This window comes from Epinephelus moara, chromosome 12 (genome assembly GCF_006386435.1).
Source record: "Epinephelus moara isolate mb chromosome 12, YSFRI_EMoa_1.0, whole genome shotgun sequence".
Taxonomy (NCBI): Eukaryota; Metazoa; Chordata; class Actinopteri; order Perciformes; family Serranidae; genus Epinephelus; species Epinephelus moara.
The window spans coordinates 40981387-40993694 of NC_065517.1; the positions used below are offsets into that span (position 1 = coordinate 40981387).

Here is a 12308-nt window from a genome sequence, read left to right on the forward strand (position 1 = left end):
ACAGTCTGTCAGAGTTCACTGGGGTCAGATAGATCAAGAGCAACGTTTCGGGACATTTTAATTGGAAGCAGACGTGAACGCTGTCTTGTTTGGAGCGACGCCATGTGCATCTTGTTTGTGTTTACAGACACCGATGTGCATGACGTGACCAAGATGGTGTCCAGCTCGTACACTAGATGGTGGTACAACCCCACAGAACAGATTAGACCAGGGTTCATTGCAACATCTGATCTGTACAGTCATACAGGACATATTTAACAATGTCTATCTACAGAAGCGTATTGCATTCACTTGACAAATAAAAAAAAATCTGTTTTATTGAGTAATTTTTCCTGTTTTCTGGAGTAATTTTTTTATTTTTCTGTTTTTCTGTGTAATTTTTTCGGTTTTTTGTTTGTTTGTTTTTTTCCGGGGTAATTTTTTCGGTTTTTCGGAGTAATTTTTTTTATTTTTCTGTTTGTTGTGGGGTTTTTTTGTTTGTTTTTTCCAGAGTATTTTTTTCTGAGTTAAGAGAGCAATAGAACAACAGACGCTTTCATTCCTTTCTTGAGAGCTGGATATAATGGAAGCAAACATGAGCCGCTTGTTTAGTTTAATCCAGTTTTACTTTGTTTTGGGTTTGAGACACTGGGAGATCCTCTTGTCTTTAAGGCATATAGATGGTGTCATCATTAGTTTGTCAACTTTATGCAGGCACCTTATGAGTCACCACGTAGCCAGCCTGAATGCATTTCAGATGCATCATCTTGTATCCATGGAGCTTGCCAGATGTGTCCAACTGATTGTGGAGAAACACTGCAATGTCCAGCAGATCTGAACGGGCTTTTCGTCTGAACAACTGTAAAGTCTTAAGGTGCCTGCGTAAAGTCGACAAACTAATGATGACACCATCTATATGACTTAAAGACAAGAGGATCTCCCAGTGTCTCAAACCCAAAACAAAGTAAAACTGGATTAAACTAAACAAGCGTCATGTTTGCTTCAATTATATCCAGCTCTCAAGAAAGGAATGAAAGCGTCTGTTGTTCTATTGCTCTCTTAACTCAGAAAAACAGAAAAAATTACCCTGGAAAAACAAAACAAAAAATACCACAAAAAACAGAAACAAAATTAACACGAAAAAAAACATAAAAATAAAAAAATTACTCTGAAAAACAGAAAAAATTACTCAATAAAACAGATTTCTTTTTTATTTGTCAAGTGAATGCAATAAGCTTCCGTATCTATCCACCTGAACATACCTGTATATCTTTGTGCTCCATGTGCCCTCAGCTGGCCCTGTTGTCATCATCATGTGACGAACACAGAGGTAAACATTTCATATTCATGTATACATTCATTTGGTTTCGTGCCCTTGACCTCAGGTGAGGGCGCCGCGCTCGTAGTCATTTGCTTACTCTCTGACTCATGCATTCATTTCCATTTACAGGTGTGTTAGTGGTGTACTCACACACACACACACACACACACACACACACACTGTATACATACAATACACTGTGTATTTGTATTGATGCTGCATATTTGTAGATCGTACATAGTGTTCTTTGGATATTTTATTATGTTCTTCATTTCTATAGCTTTTGTTAAGTCTTTTATATTTTCCCTTATTCTTGTAGTTACATTTTTGACTTTTAATACCTGGAGTTTTATTGTTTTTATGAACAACCTTCAGAGTGGAAGGCAAAGGAAGAATTTCAATGTCCAGTGAAACCTGTTTCTAACTGTTCATGTGACTATAAACGCCTTGACCTCACTTCAAGATGCTAATACAAAGCTAAAGAGCTAAAGGAAAGTGCTCTTGATATAATAATGATTTTCGATGACTAAACACTCCACCGTCTGCTTACTTACATGTTGATAGACTTACTGTGTGTATGTGAGTGTATGTATTTGTAGCCATGTGTATATGTAAGCCTGCATTATGTGTTTATTAGTATCACTTTTGTTTGGTATTTTCTTCACCTTCAGCTCGAAATTTGCTCTACAAATAAAGTTATTAATATTTCCTATCTCTTTCCTTCAGAGCTTCAGGACTTCATCAGTTAGCAGTGTTTGTTCAGTAATGAAACAGAGACTCCGGGAGATTTTGTTAAACTTCCTTTATTATGGAAGGCACAATAAGCATTTTCATGATGATGATGATGATGATGATGATGATACAAATAAATTGCACAAATAAATTCACATTTTTTTCCAAGTAGAGGAACCCTGATTTCACGGTGTGCCCCACTCCGAGACCAAACCTGTGCCCTTTAAATGTCAAGATGTCAGTACTTAAAATGTTTTGTATTGTGCGTAAAAGCAAAACTATGAATGTATGAGTGGAAGACAGAAAGAAGAAGAAAAAAAGAGTCAAGATTTGTAGTGTGTAACAGAGATACGCAAACATACACTTATTAGCTTACAGCCCGATCACCAGGACAATGTTGGCATCGTGCGACACATTTGTACGTCATTATGTAGCAGATACAATAAAACTTTACATTTGAACAACGCTGTGGTGCAGTGGTTAGCACTGTCGCCTCACAGCAAGAGGGTTCCTGGTTCTAACCCAGGGTGGGGGAGCCCTTCTGTGTGGAGTTTGCATGTTCTCCCCGTGTCAGTGTGGGTTTCCTCCAGCTTCCTCCCACAGTCCAAAGACATGCAGGTTAATTGAGCTCGTAAGTTGCGTGTTTCCGTTTCTGGTACATGGGACCTTAAAAATCGATTTCTCATAATGTATTCCAATGGCTAGATGAAAATTATTTCCTGGTACCGTTTGAATTGTGCCATGAATTTCACATATGTTGTTGGTGAATTTTTAATATATTTTTTCGTGCAAAGAAGGCTACAATTTAGCGGGAAGAAGTTTGATACTGTTAGGTTTTGTGTCAGAGCGCTTTGTGAAGGGGCGTGACTTACGAGCTCTATTGGTGACTCTAAATTGTCCGTCGGTCTGAATGTGAGTGTGAATGGTTGTCTGTCTCTGTAGCCCCTTTTACACTGCCAAATTTTCCACGAATGTTGGGCCGTTTTGCCGGCAAGCTGCGAGCGTTTAGACACACAGAGCCGGATTGGCGAGTTGATCCGAGGTGCCCAATTTTCCTCCTCGTAGGGTAGACATATTGGCGTAACCCTTTTAGTTTAAAAAGACCGAGGCCGCCTTCCACAACTGGAGGGGCTGTTGAAGACTTGTGGGAGGAGCTGTTGATGACNCGGCATTTTGCTGCACTCCCCGATTTTGTTTTTATACTGCCAATGCTGAAAAAAGACTGATTGGGCTTTTTGCACAATTCCTGTTTAAAAAGGGCTTGTGTGTCAGCCTTGTGATAGTCTGGTGACCTGCACGCCACGATCACAGCTGAAAAAGCGTCAATGTCTCAGTAAAAAACGACTTTTTTCAAAGACCTGTTCCGGCAGAAAACGCAGCAATGTCTGTAAAATATAAACCATTTCTTGTAGGGAACAATCCCGGCAGGAAATGCAGCAACATCTCAGTAAAAAACATCCACTTTTCGTGCCACTACGGTGGAAAAACGGTGAGTGGTGAGTCACTAAAAAACACCCACGTTTGATGACTAAAAAGCCGCTGGATACACGGCGAAAGCTCTAAAAAAAACAANGGCAGGAAATGCAGCAACATCTCAGTAAAAAACATCCACTTTTCGTGCCACTACGGTGGAAAAACAGTGGTGAGTCACTAAAAAACACCCACGTTTGATGACTAAAAAGCCGCTGGATACATGGCGAAAGCTCTAAAAAAAACAACCAGTTTTGCTGTTTGCTGGTCTTCAACGGTGGTCTCGCCAAGGTGCCATGCCATCAGCCATTCCCTCTAACACCTGATGGCAAAGTCAGCTCATAGAAACAGAAACGGTGGTTTGCAGAAACGTACAATGCCAACATTCCCTTCAGGCTCCTGGGCTGCTTTCTTACTACAATTCTATTTATAAAACACTTCTTTCATAGATCCAGTTCATCAGGGTTTAAAAATACCAACATAATGTGTTTAATTCAAATCGTCCAGCTTTGCCATTTTGCTGCTGAGCTGCGTATGAGTCATGGCTGTTTAAATATGCATACATGCAGAGTGGGACTGGACGGGTATCACGCTGTAGATTGTGCGTCCTGTAGCTCATTCATAAAACTCCACACTCAAGACCATCAATGGGTCTTGAGAGCAGTTAAATATAGCTTATGTTTTAGCAATCTAAACACCGGTGAGGTTTATTAGTGTGCTGCTCCTCTGGTGAAACACTACACCAGTTGTGCAGAGTGTTCTCTCGTCATAAATATACAGCACAAGGAGAGAAGACGGTAACAAGCTGGCCTGGGGGGCCATCTAGTGGTGAAACGTTTGTTGGTTCAATCTGGTACCAGCAGCGCCTATATTACTGATATATTAGTCCCTGAGCATATTAGGATGTAATACTGACCTAACTGATTATTAAACATGTAAGAGCTCAAATATTAAAATACTGCAGTGCAACAGTTGCCAGATCTCCTCGCCATCATGTCTGTAAAACATCAGCATGAAACATAAACTCCAACAGAATATGTGGCCTCGACAACAGCGTCAGTCAATACTATTCGAACCCCATCCGAGGAGGGTCAACGCTGTCGGGTCCGTCTCGCAGGAACCCAGTGAGAACCTCGTACGTAACAAACACCACCATGTTGACGGGGAAAGCGCGCAGACAGTTGATGCCTAAGCTCTTGAAGAACACCCCCGCTCCCTCCACCCTCGCCGTCTCCGTGATGCAGTGGAAGAAGCCTTTGTATCGCCTCGTCTCCCGCGCTCCGTCCACCTGCAGGCGGGCTTTGATCACGTCCATGGGTGTTCCTATAGTCCAACCTACGATCCCTGCTACTCCACCGGCAAACATCACACCACTCCAATCTGGAGGAAAGGAAAAGACGGTGACGTTAAACGGATACACTGACATTTTCATTTTTAACTTGTCTTTTTAAATCCTCGAGGAATTTGTACCATAAAGGGGAAAGATTTTTAGTATCTGCCTTTAAGCACATGACTTTATAACATAATAACTGAACCAGAGATACGAACGAGAGCTTTGATTGAACAGTTACCTTCACACATTTATCAGATATTTTATTACTATGAATGTTGATTATATTTAAGAGCAAAAATCATCACATAACTCACTGATATATATCTGTTTGATGTGTTTATGTGTGATGCCTTGCTTGCAAACTGATTTGCTTTCTTGGGCTGCCCCCTTGAAAGCTGGAGATTGGAATCATCAGTCGGAGACCCCTCAGTCGACTGAGATTGCTTCAAGTCGAGCAGCCAGTATGTTACTTCTGGGGACGTTTTGGACCCCAGATTATGCTGCAGAGTGATCGCTCGTCTTTCACAATATTCTTTGTTACAGACAGCTGTGGACATGATGCAGCGGCACAGAGGAGGAGAAACTTTCAACCGTAAGGCTCCCAGATAACGTTATCTTCTCTCTTCTTCTTGGACTTGTTGAGTTCACAGCTCACAGCTGCTCAATACGACACAGTCTCTGGCTTTTGTTTGACATGTAGTGTCGGCAAAAATATAATGTTGCACGTTTCCGATCATCGTAAGCATAGTTAGCTTGTTCACTATTTTGAGTGAATGCCACGTCTCACTGAGTCTGTTCACACTTTAAAATGTATTTGGGAAAAAAAGAAAATCATTGAATATTTGTATGAATCTTATTCGACTAACATAAATCTGAGTCGGGTGCATCCCTGTTGCTTTCAACTGACTATATTGTACTCTGTTGTCTTTTTATTATTCTCCTGCTCAGGGACCACAGATGAGAATTAGCTATACAGCTAACTCTGGCTCAACAGCTGTGTTGTGCATGGCCCCATTAAAGGGATAGTGCACCCAAAAATGTAAATTCAGCCATTATCTACTCACCCATATGCCGAGGGAGGCTCAGGTGAAGTTTTAGAGTCCTCACATCACTTGCAGAGATCCAAGGGGAGAGGAGGTAGCAACACAACTCCACCTAATGGAGGCTGACGGCTCCAATAATCCAATAATGGAGGCTGACGGCGCCCCAGATTCAAACGTCCAAAAACACATAATTGAAACCACAAAATATCTCCATACTGCTCGTCCATAGTGATCCAAGTGTCCTGAAGCCCCGACATAAAAAGTTGTTTGGAAAAACCTCATTTGCGCTCACGTGTGTGTGCTCGCGCGAGACCAGCGAAAGCACGTGAACACACAGGAAGGCGGTGCCCATGTCTCACGGTCTCGCGCAAGCGCACACGTGAGCACGGTCCACAGTGAGGCAGTCAGAGCTACAGGCTACAATGAGGCTAAAAACAAATGAGCTCACACTCCTACTGCTGCAGGAGTGTGAGCTCCATGCTGAGAGGAGTTAGGGAGAGTCTGCCTGCACACACACAAGGACAGGAATAACTGTTAACATCACGCGGCTAACATAACTTAACGCCAGAGTTGAGCCATTTTGGTGTTGGTGTGAGTTTGCTGGGACCTTTTAACAGCTGCTGCTACGCTAGCTTGTGCTAACCAGGCAGACATTGAACTGACTGTTCACTGAGGGTAGAGCGAACCCAGAGATGGTCCTTTAGCTCTGCATCTGTGCAACTGCACCAACCAAAGTTTTCTTGTCCAGTGAGGCGTCAGATAAGCAATGACATCAGATAGGTGGGCGGGCGGACACATGAGCGTACACACTGCTAAAAGCATGTGGTCATATGCGTACCAGTTCGATTGGATCTAAAGAGTGAGGGTGCATTCACACCTGTAAATGTTGCTGTCCACCTGTGATCCGATCGTCTGCTACACGTTTGTATATCACAAAGAACTGAAGCCTTTACATGAAAGAAAACGCTGACTTGACTTCGCTCACCTGGTCTTTTCTTGCTGCCGTCCGTCAGCCATTCACAGATGGTTGCATAAGTCAGAAAGTATGTAGCGTAGGACGGCCCATCTCTCAGCATGAGCGGGAGCGCTCCTCTGTACAGCCCCATGAACCCCTCCTCTTTGATGATGCTCAGCAGACAATGAACTGGACCACGGTACTTGGGTTTGGGCATGTTGGTGCCTCCTTGCTTGGACTCCGTCTGACACTGCAGACGTACTTTCACGATGTCACCTGGAGACATCACTGACGTCTGTTGGAGGCAGATAAGGAGAGACGCAACAGCAGAAGTCTCAGAAGCAGATATCTCAAAACATGAGCAAATAAAACTGCTTACAAGGCGTAAACACCTGGGGGGATGAGGGAAATGTGTTCAGGTGCCAAATATACACATGGAGGTAAACTATGCATTACCCTTTAAAGTCTGAATAGCAGATGATAGAACACAGATTATTGAGGCACATGATTCACCCATTTTCAGAGGATGTGTAAAACCGCATGTGTCACCTGAGCTATACCTCCCGCCAAGCCAGACAGGAAGATTTCTAGTTTGGTGTTCGGACCAAAACCAGCTCCTCTGGCCTGACTCAGACACTGCAGGCAGTTCCTGTACGTGCCAAACACCACTGAGGACGTCAAAGAGATGGTGGTGACGGGGAAGGACATGCCTTTGAAGAAGCCATGCACCTGAAGACACAAATGAGAGAGAACCAATGATAAACCACTGAGCAGTGGCAGACAAAGCTCCCTGCTCCTCATCTACCACTTTACTTCTTTCAGCAATTAAACTGTCTTTACATTCTGCTGCAGGCTAACTGGCATCCAAGACCAAGTCCACTCTGATGATGTGCAGATAACCAGAATAATGCTTGTCTAAGAAAGTTGATGAACATGTGTAGATTCACATTGGAAAAACATAATTTGAACTCTGTTTTTAGCCTCACTGTAGCCTGTAGCTCTGACTGCCTCTCTGTGGATCGCGCTCACGTGTGCGCGCTTGCGAGGGCTAAAAACAGAGTTCAAATGAGGTTTTTCCAAACAACTTTTTATGTCGGGGCTTCAGGACACTTGGATCACTACGGACGAGCAGTATGGAGATATTTTGTGGTTTCAATTATGTGTTTTTGGACGTTTGAATCTGGGGCGCCGTCAGCCTCCATTAGGTGGAGTTGTGTTGCTACCTCCTCTCCCCTTGGATCTCTGCAAGTGATGTGAGGACTCTAAAACTTCACCTGAGCCTCCCTCAGCATATGGGTGAGTAGATAATGGCTGAATTTTCATTTTTGGGTGCACTATCCCTTTAATGGGTTAATTGTTGCAGCTCTAGTTCACATGTTACATCTTTGACATTGTTACCTAACCTTCAGTGACACATTTACCACATGAACGCTCTATTTCCAACATTATTCCAGCTCAGCAGTTGCTTGAGACTTTCAACAGAATATCCCACACTGCTCCTGCTCAGCTTCAGTTTATTAGTAACACTAACATGTCGGTCCCACTGGACCTTCGTCAAGAGTGTTCAACACCATTATATCCAACGCTGAAGAAAACGAAAGAACAAGGGAACAATAAAAACCTAGAAAACTTAAGCTCCTCACACAATAAAGGCCATTTACAACATTATTTACGATAAATGTTGATCTCATGAATGAACACGTCGGCCTTGCAGCTTTCACAAATCATTCAAAATGTTCAACACTGTTCACTCTTATGCCGTGTATCATAAATTGGTCCTGACTCATACCCCCATTTCAGATGATATGAACCTGTCGTTATAGTTTTACTCCATTTCAAATCATTTTAAGTATCGTTGCACCTCGTCTTTTTTTTTTTTTTTTTTTTTTAAATTGTACATTTAGTAATTGTACCTACTTGTTGTAAATCTGTATCCTTTATTATTTGTAGATAATATTGCTCTGTAAAGCACTTTGAATTGCCCTGGTGTATGAAATGTGCTGTCCCAATAAAGCTGCCCTGCCTGGTGCTGGTTCACTTTATTCAATTTGCTATTCCACAGGCTACAGAGCCATGTCATTGCCTCACTCTATACATCTGTAAATGCTTTCCCAGAAACACAAACACCAATTATAGCACAGCAGCTACATTGTCTCTTCACGTGTTGCTCCTGACTTTGCGAGCCCAAACTGGCATCCGAGCATGACTGGAAAGGGGGATCCTTGGATGGTGTGACATGAACTTGGTTCGGACACTTAACTGCTCTTCTCATATTCTTTTCATCTGCAGCTTCAGCTTCCTGACTTAACAATGCTTTCTACACACCCAATGTTGTTGCGTCTCAACTTCTCAGAGTGATCTGAGAAAAGTTTGTTCTTAAATAGATCGGGTTATTCAACTCCGTGGCAAGATAAATGGAGAACAAATGTGCAGTGTTAAGCCAGGTTTATGCATCTGCGTACCTACGACGCAGAGGGCTTTGCGTCCCTCTGCGACCGACGCAGAGACGCAACGTGCACCTCCAAAAAATTGTAACCACACCTTGAGGCAACGCAGACCCAACGCAGACCCCAAGAGCTATGATTGGTCCTTCAAACTACATCATTCCCAGCATTTTGCAAGGTTTCACTTCCTGCTGCAGTACCACAACACCGCCATTTTCAAAAGTCTCCACTGTGATCGGTTGTGTTTTGAGATTTGATTAAAAGATGGATGTAATAATTTAACAAGAGCATTTGTTGTTCAATGTCGATCATTTCGAGCTCCAGCAACAGTCTTTCTCTCTCGGTCGCCATCTTCACTGTGACTAGAGCAAAGCCAGAAGATAAACAATGAACGAGCAGCGACCATAGACGTCAGAGTGTAGGCAGGTGTATAAAAGAACACCGCGCCCCCAAGCGCTTTGGTGGGGAATTGCATAGCAACATAGACCAACAGGACGCTATGATACTATGATATGCACACAGCAACTTGTTGCATGTTGCGTCGAGTGTACGCAGAAGCATAAAGAAACTTTTACTCACATGACAGAGCGGTGCAGAATGAATCTAGCTCACAAGATAGCAGATGCACTGCACCCTCTATGGTCTGAACATGTACTAAGGCTCCAGGGTGCAGGTATAGCATGCCCAGGATGTGGACTGAAAGTGGTATTAAAACCTCTCTAACTCCGCCAGGACGCCGATGTCCCCCCCTCCCCCCCAAATGGTATCTCCCAGGCGCACTACGTCATCAAACCATGTGATGTTTGGTATTGCCGGATTCAGGAAGCTCTCGACTTTTCAAAGATAACATTGTTTTTCTTTTATTATGTATTTCGCACCAGAGCAGCCTAAACACACATAGTCCAAAATCGCGATGAGTGGTGACAAGTCATGTCATGCCGTTTTTCGACGGGAAAAGTTAAAGGATTACTCGCGATCTTATGTGGAGCTGTTAGCGGGGACTTAGCTGTTTTATAAAAGGTAAGAGTCTCACTCCTACCACTATTTTTGGCTGAGATATACCGTCTAGAAAGTGGGATCATAACTTTCACGTTTCATATGGCTTTATTTGGTGATATTTTATGGTGTTTCTGTGTCATAAACAACATCAGCTATCATAATCACACCTGATTTCAATAAGGTACAATGTTTGAAGCTGGCTGAGTGTTGTTTGATCACTGATAGTACTGTTTTGAAGCAGAGTGACCGACTTGTCATTTGGAGCTCCGCCTGGATCTTTTCATGGTAAAAACACTGTAGAATGGTCATACTTTGAGCAGTCTTCTTCAAATTTGAAACAAGTGTTCATTGATAGTGTGCCTACAGCCCCACAGTGTCATTTACCTGCTCAGATGAAGCCACAGACAGTTATTCATCCTGAAACACATTTTTTATTTTATTTTAGGCCAAATCTTCAATTTTTGACTGACTTCAGAGGCCCATTACTCTGTCTCTGTATCACCTAGAGTGTTTCTAACACTTTCACAAGAAACTTCAGGGAGTTTTTTTTCTGACAAGACCTCATGCATGCATGTAGTCAGAGCGGTTCAGACGCTACAGTCATTTAAATTTCTGTATGTCACTTTAGGCGTTTTTGCTACAACATGGGGGTGGAGTGCAAGAGGATAAAGCAGTCATCATATAGTCGAACTGGCACCAATGATGATACTTTTTTAATGTGTGTTTTTATGTTTTGTTTTGTGGAGTTGATGTGTTCATGCTCAGTTGTGCAATGCAAATTCCCCTTGAGGCAATAAAGTTTTCATTCATTCATCATTTATTGTAGCAGGCACACTAAAACACCCTGTATCATGTAGTCTACACTGTTCCACTCACCCCTTCTTTTGAAAATGTCGCCACAAAACACTGCCATATCCCTGTGAACTGTTTCTGGGTCTGGATCCGCACCTAGAAATATAACGAATGTTAAGATGTTAATTTGTTGCACAACCGTCTTGGCTGTTTGAGATATATGTAATGTTCAGTGTACCTTGACCGTGTCCAGAGGGTATCCCACTGCAACTCCACATGCCCCTGTTTGTGTTTGCAGAGACAACAGAGCATCAAGGACACAACAAGAGCACAGCCAAGGTTGTGGGCTTTAACTGTGCACCCCCCCCCCCCCTCATAATGTGCAGCTAAGAGGAAGATCAAACATGAGTATTTGCAGCTTTTACATCTTAAAATGAATTAAATGACTCAAGAAGCACACACTAAGACAAGGTGTAACTGTGTTCTCTCAGTGAGATGAGCTCAGGCTGTCTACATGTATGAAACACAAGTGTACATATGACAACACTAGTGTGTGAGCTGTGTTTACTGCTGCTGCTGCTGCTTTAACTCCAAATATTAAATCTGCATAACGACACAGATATAAGAGATCAAGCTCAACCCGTTTTACAAGACGCAAAACGTTCAAACTACACGTCACGGATTACCTAATCTTCCCCCATGCTGTCATATGCTGATCAGCACCATGCTAATACAGTAGCTAGCCACTTAGCACACACCCAGCCGGCTAATGCTAACAGTAAGCTAACAGTTAGCTACAGGCTGCACGAGCGGTTACCTGCAAATGATCCGGACACAAAGTCAGCGATATGCATCCTGTCAGATGGCGACTGACCGACGGACACTGCTCAGATATGAGTCCATTCTTCCTCCAGCGTGCTGCTCACCGTAACCTTGAGTATCCTGCTGCTGTGACGTGGAGAAGAGGCGTGACGCAACGGCTGAAAACATTCGCTCCGACTTGAGCCGAAGATGGCCGAAAGATTTATTGTGTCTCAGCGAACGCGAGCTGACTTTGTGTGCGCGCGCCGTGTGTGTATAACAAAAAAAAAAATTACTTGTCAAAAACTTTTCAATACAACTTATATATATGATTTTACTGCTGCATCCTTTTGTATTGTTTGTCATATAAACTGAAATATAGCGAAGATGAAATTAATTGTCAGATATGATAGAATTTATTTAAGATGCACCTTTCTTT

General features: G+C 42.8%; 1 protein-coding gene across 2 annotated transcripts; it reads right to left on the reverse strand.

The window, feature by feature from the left end:
* Positions 1-3611: 3611 nt before the first annotated feature.
* On the reverse strand, positions 3612-12049 carry slc25a47a (solute carrier family 25 member 47a). 2 transcript variants are annotated; one of them, XM_050057519.1, is made up of 6 exons: positions 11886-12045; positions 11307-11350; positions 11153-11224; positions 7383-7562; positions 6864-7128; positions 3612-4882 (listed from the first exon to the last, which is right to left on the reverse strand). In XM_050057519.1, the coding sequence occupies exons 1-6, from the start codon at positions 11920-11922 to the stop codon at positions 4569-4571; spliced, it is 912 nt and encodes a 303-aa protein (XP_049913476.1). In that variant the 5' UTR covers positions 11923-12045; the 3' UTR covers positions 3612-4568. The 2 variants fall into 2 exon arrangements, with proteins under 2 accessions (XP_049913476.1, XP_049913477.1); XM_050057520.1 differs by lacking the exon at positions 7383-7562 and having other exon boundaries at positions 11886-12049.
* Between the last annotated feature and the right edge of the window lie 259 nt (positions 12050-12308).

What these genes read in the sequence shown, in the direction of transcription:
- slc25a47a (XM_050057519.1), bottom strand. Translation starts at nt 11,922, where the DNA reads ATGCATATCGCTGACTTTGTGTCCGGATCATTTGCAG. An exon ending in ACCCTCTGGACACGGTCAAG is followed by an intron (nt 11,225 to 11,306) that starts GTACACTGAACA and finishes TTATATTTCTAG; the next exon opens with GTGCGGATCCAGACCCAGAA. An exon ending in TGGCGGGAGGTATAGCTCAG is followed by an intron (nt 7,129 to 7,382) that starts GTGACACATGCG and finishes TGCCTCCAACAG; the next exon opens with ACGTCAGTGATGTCTCCAGG.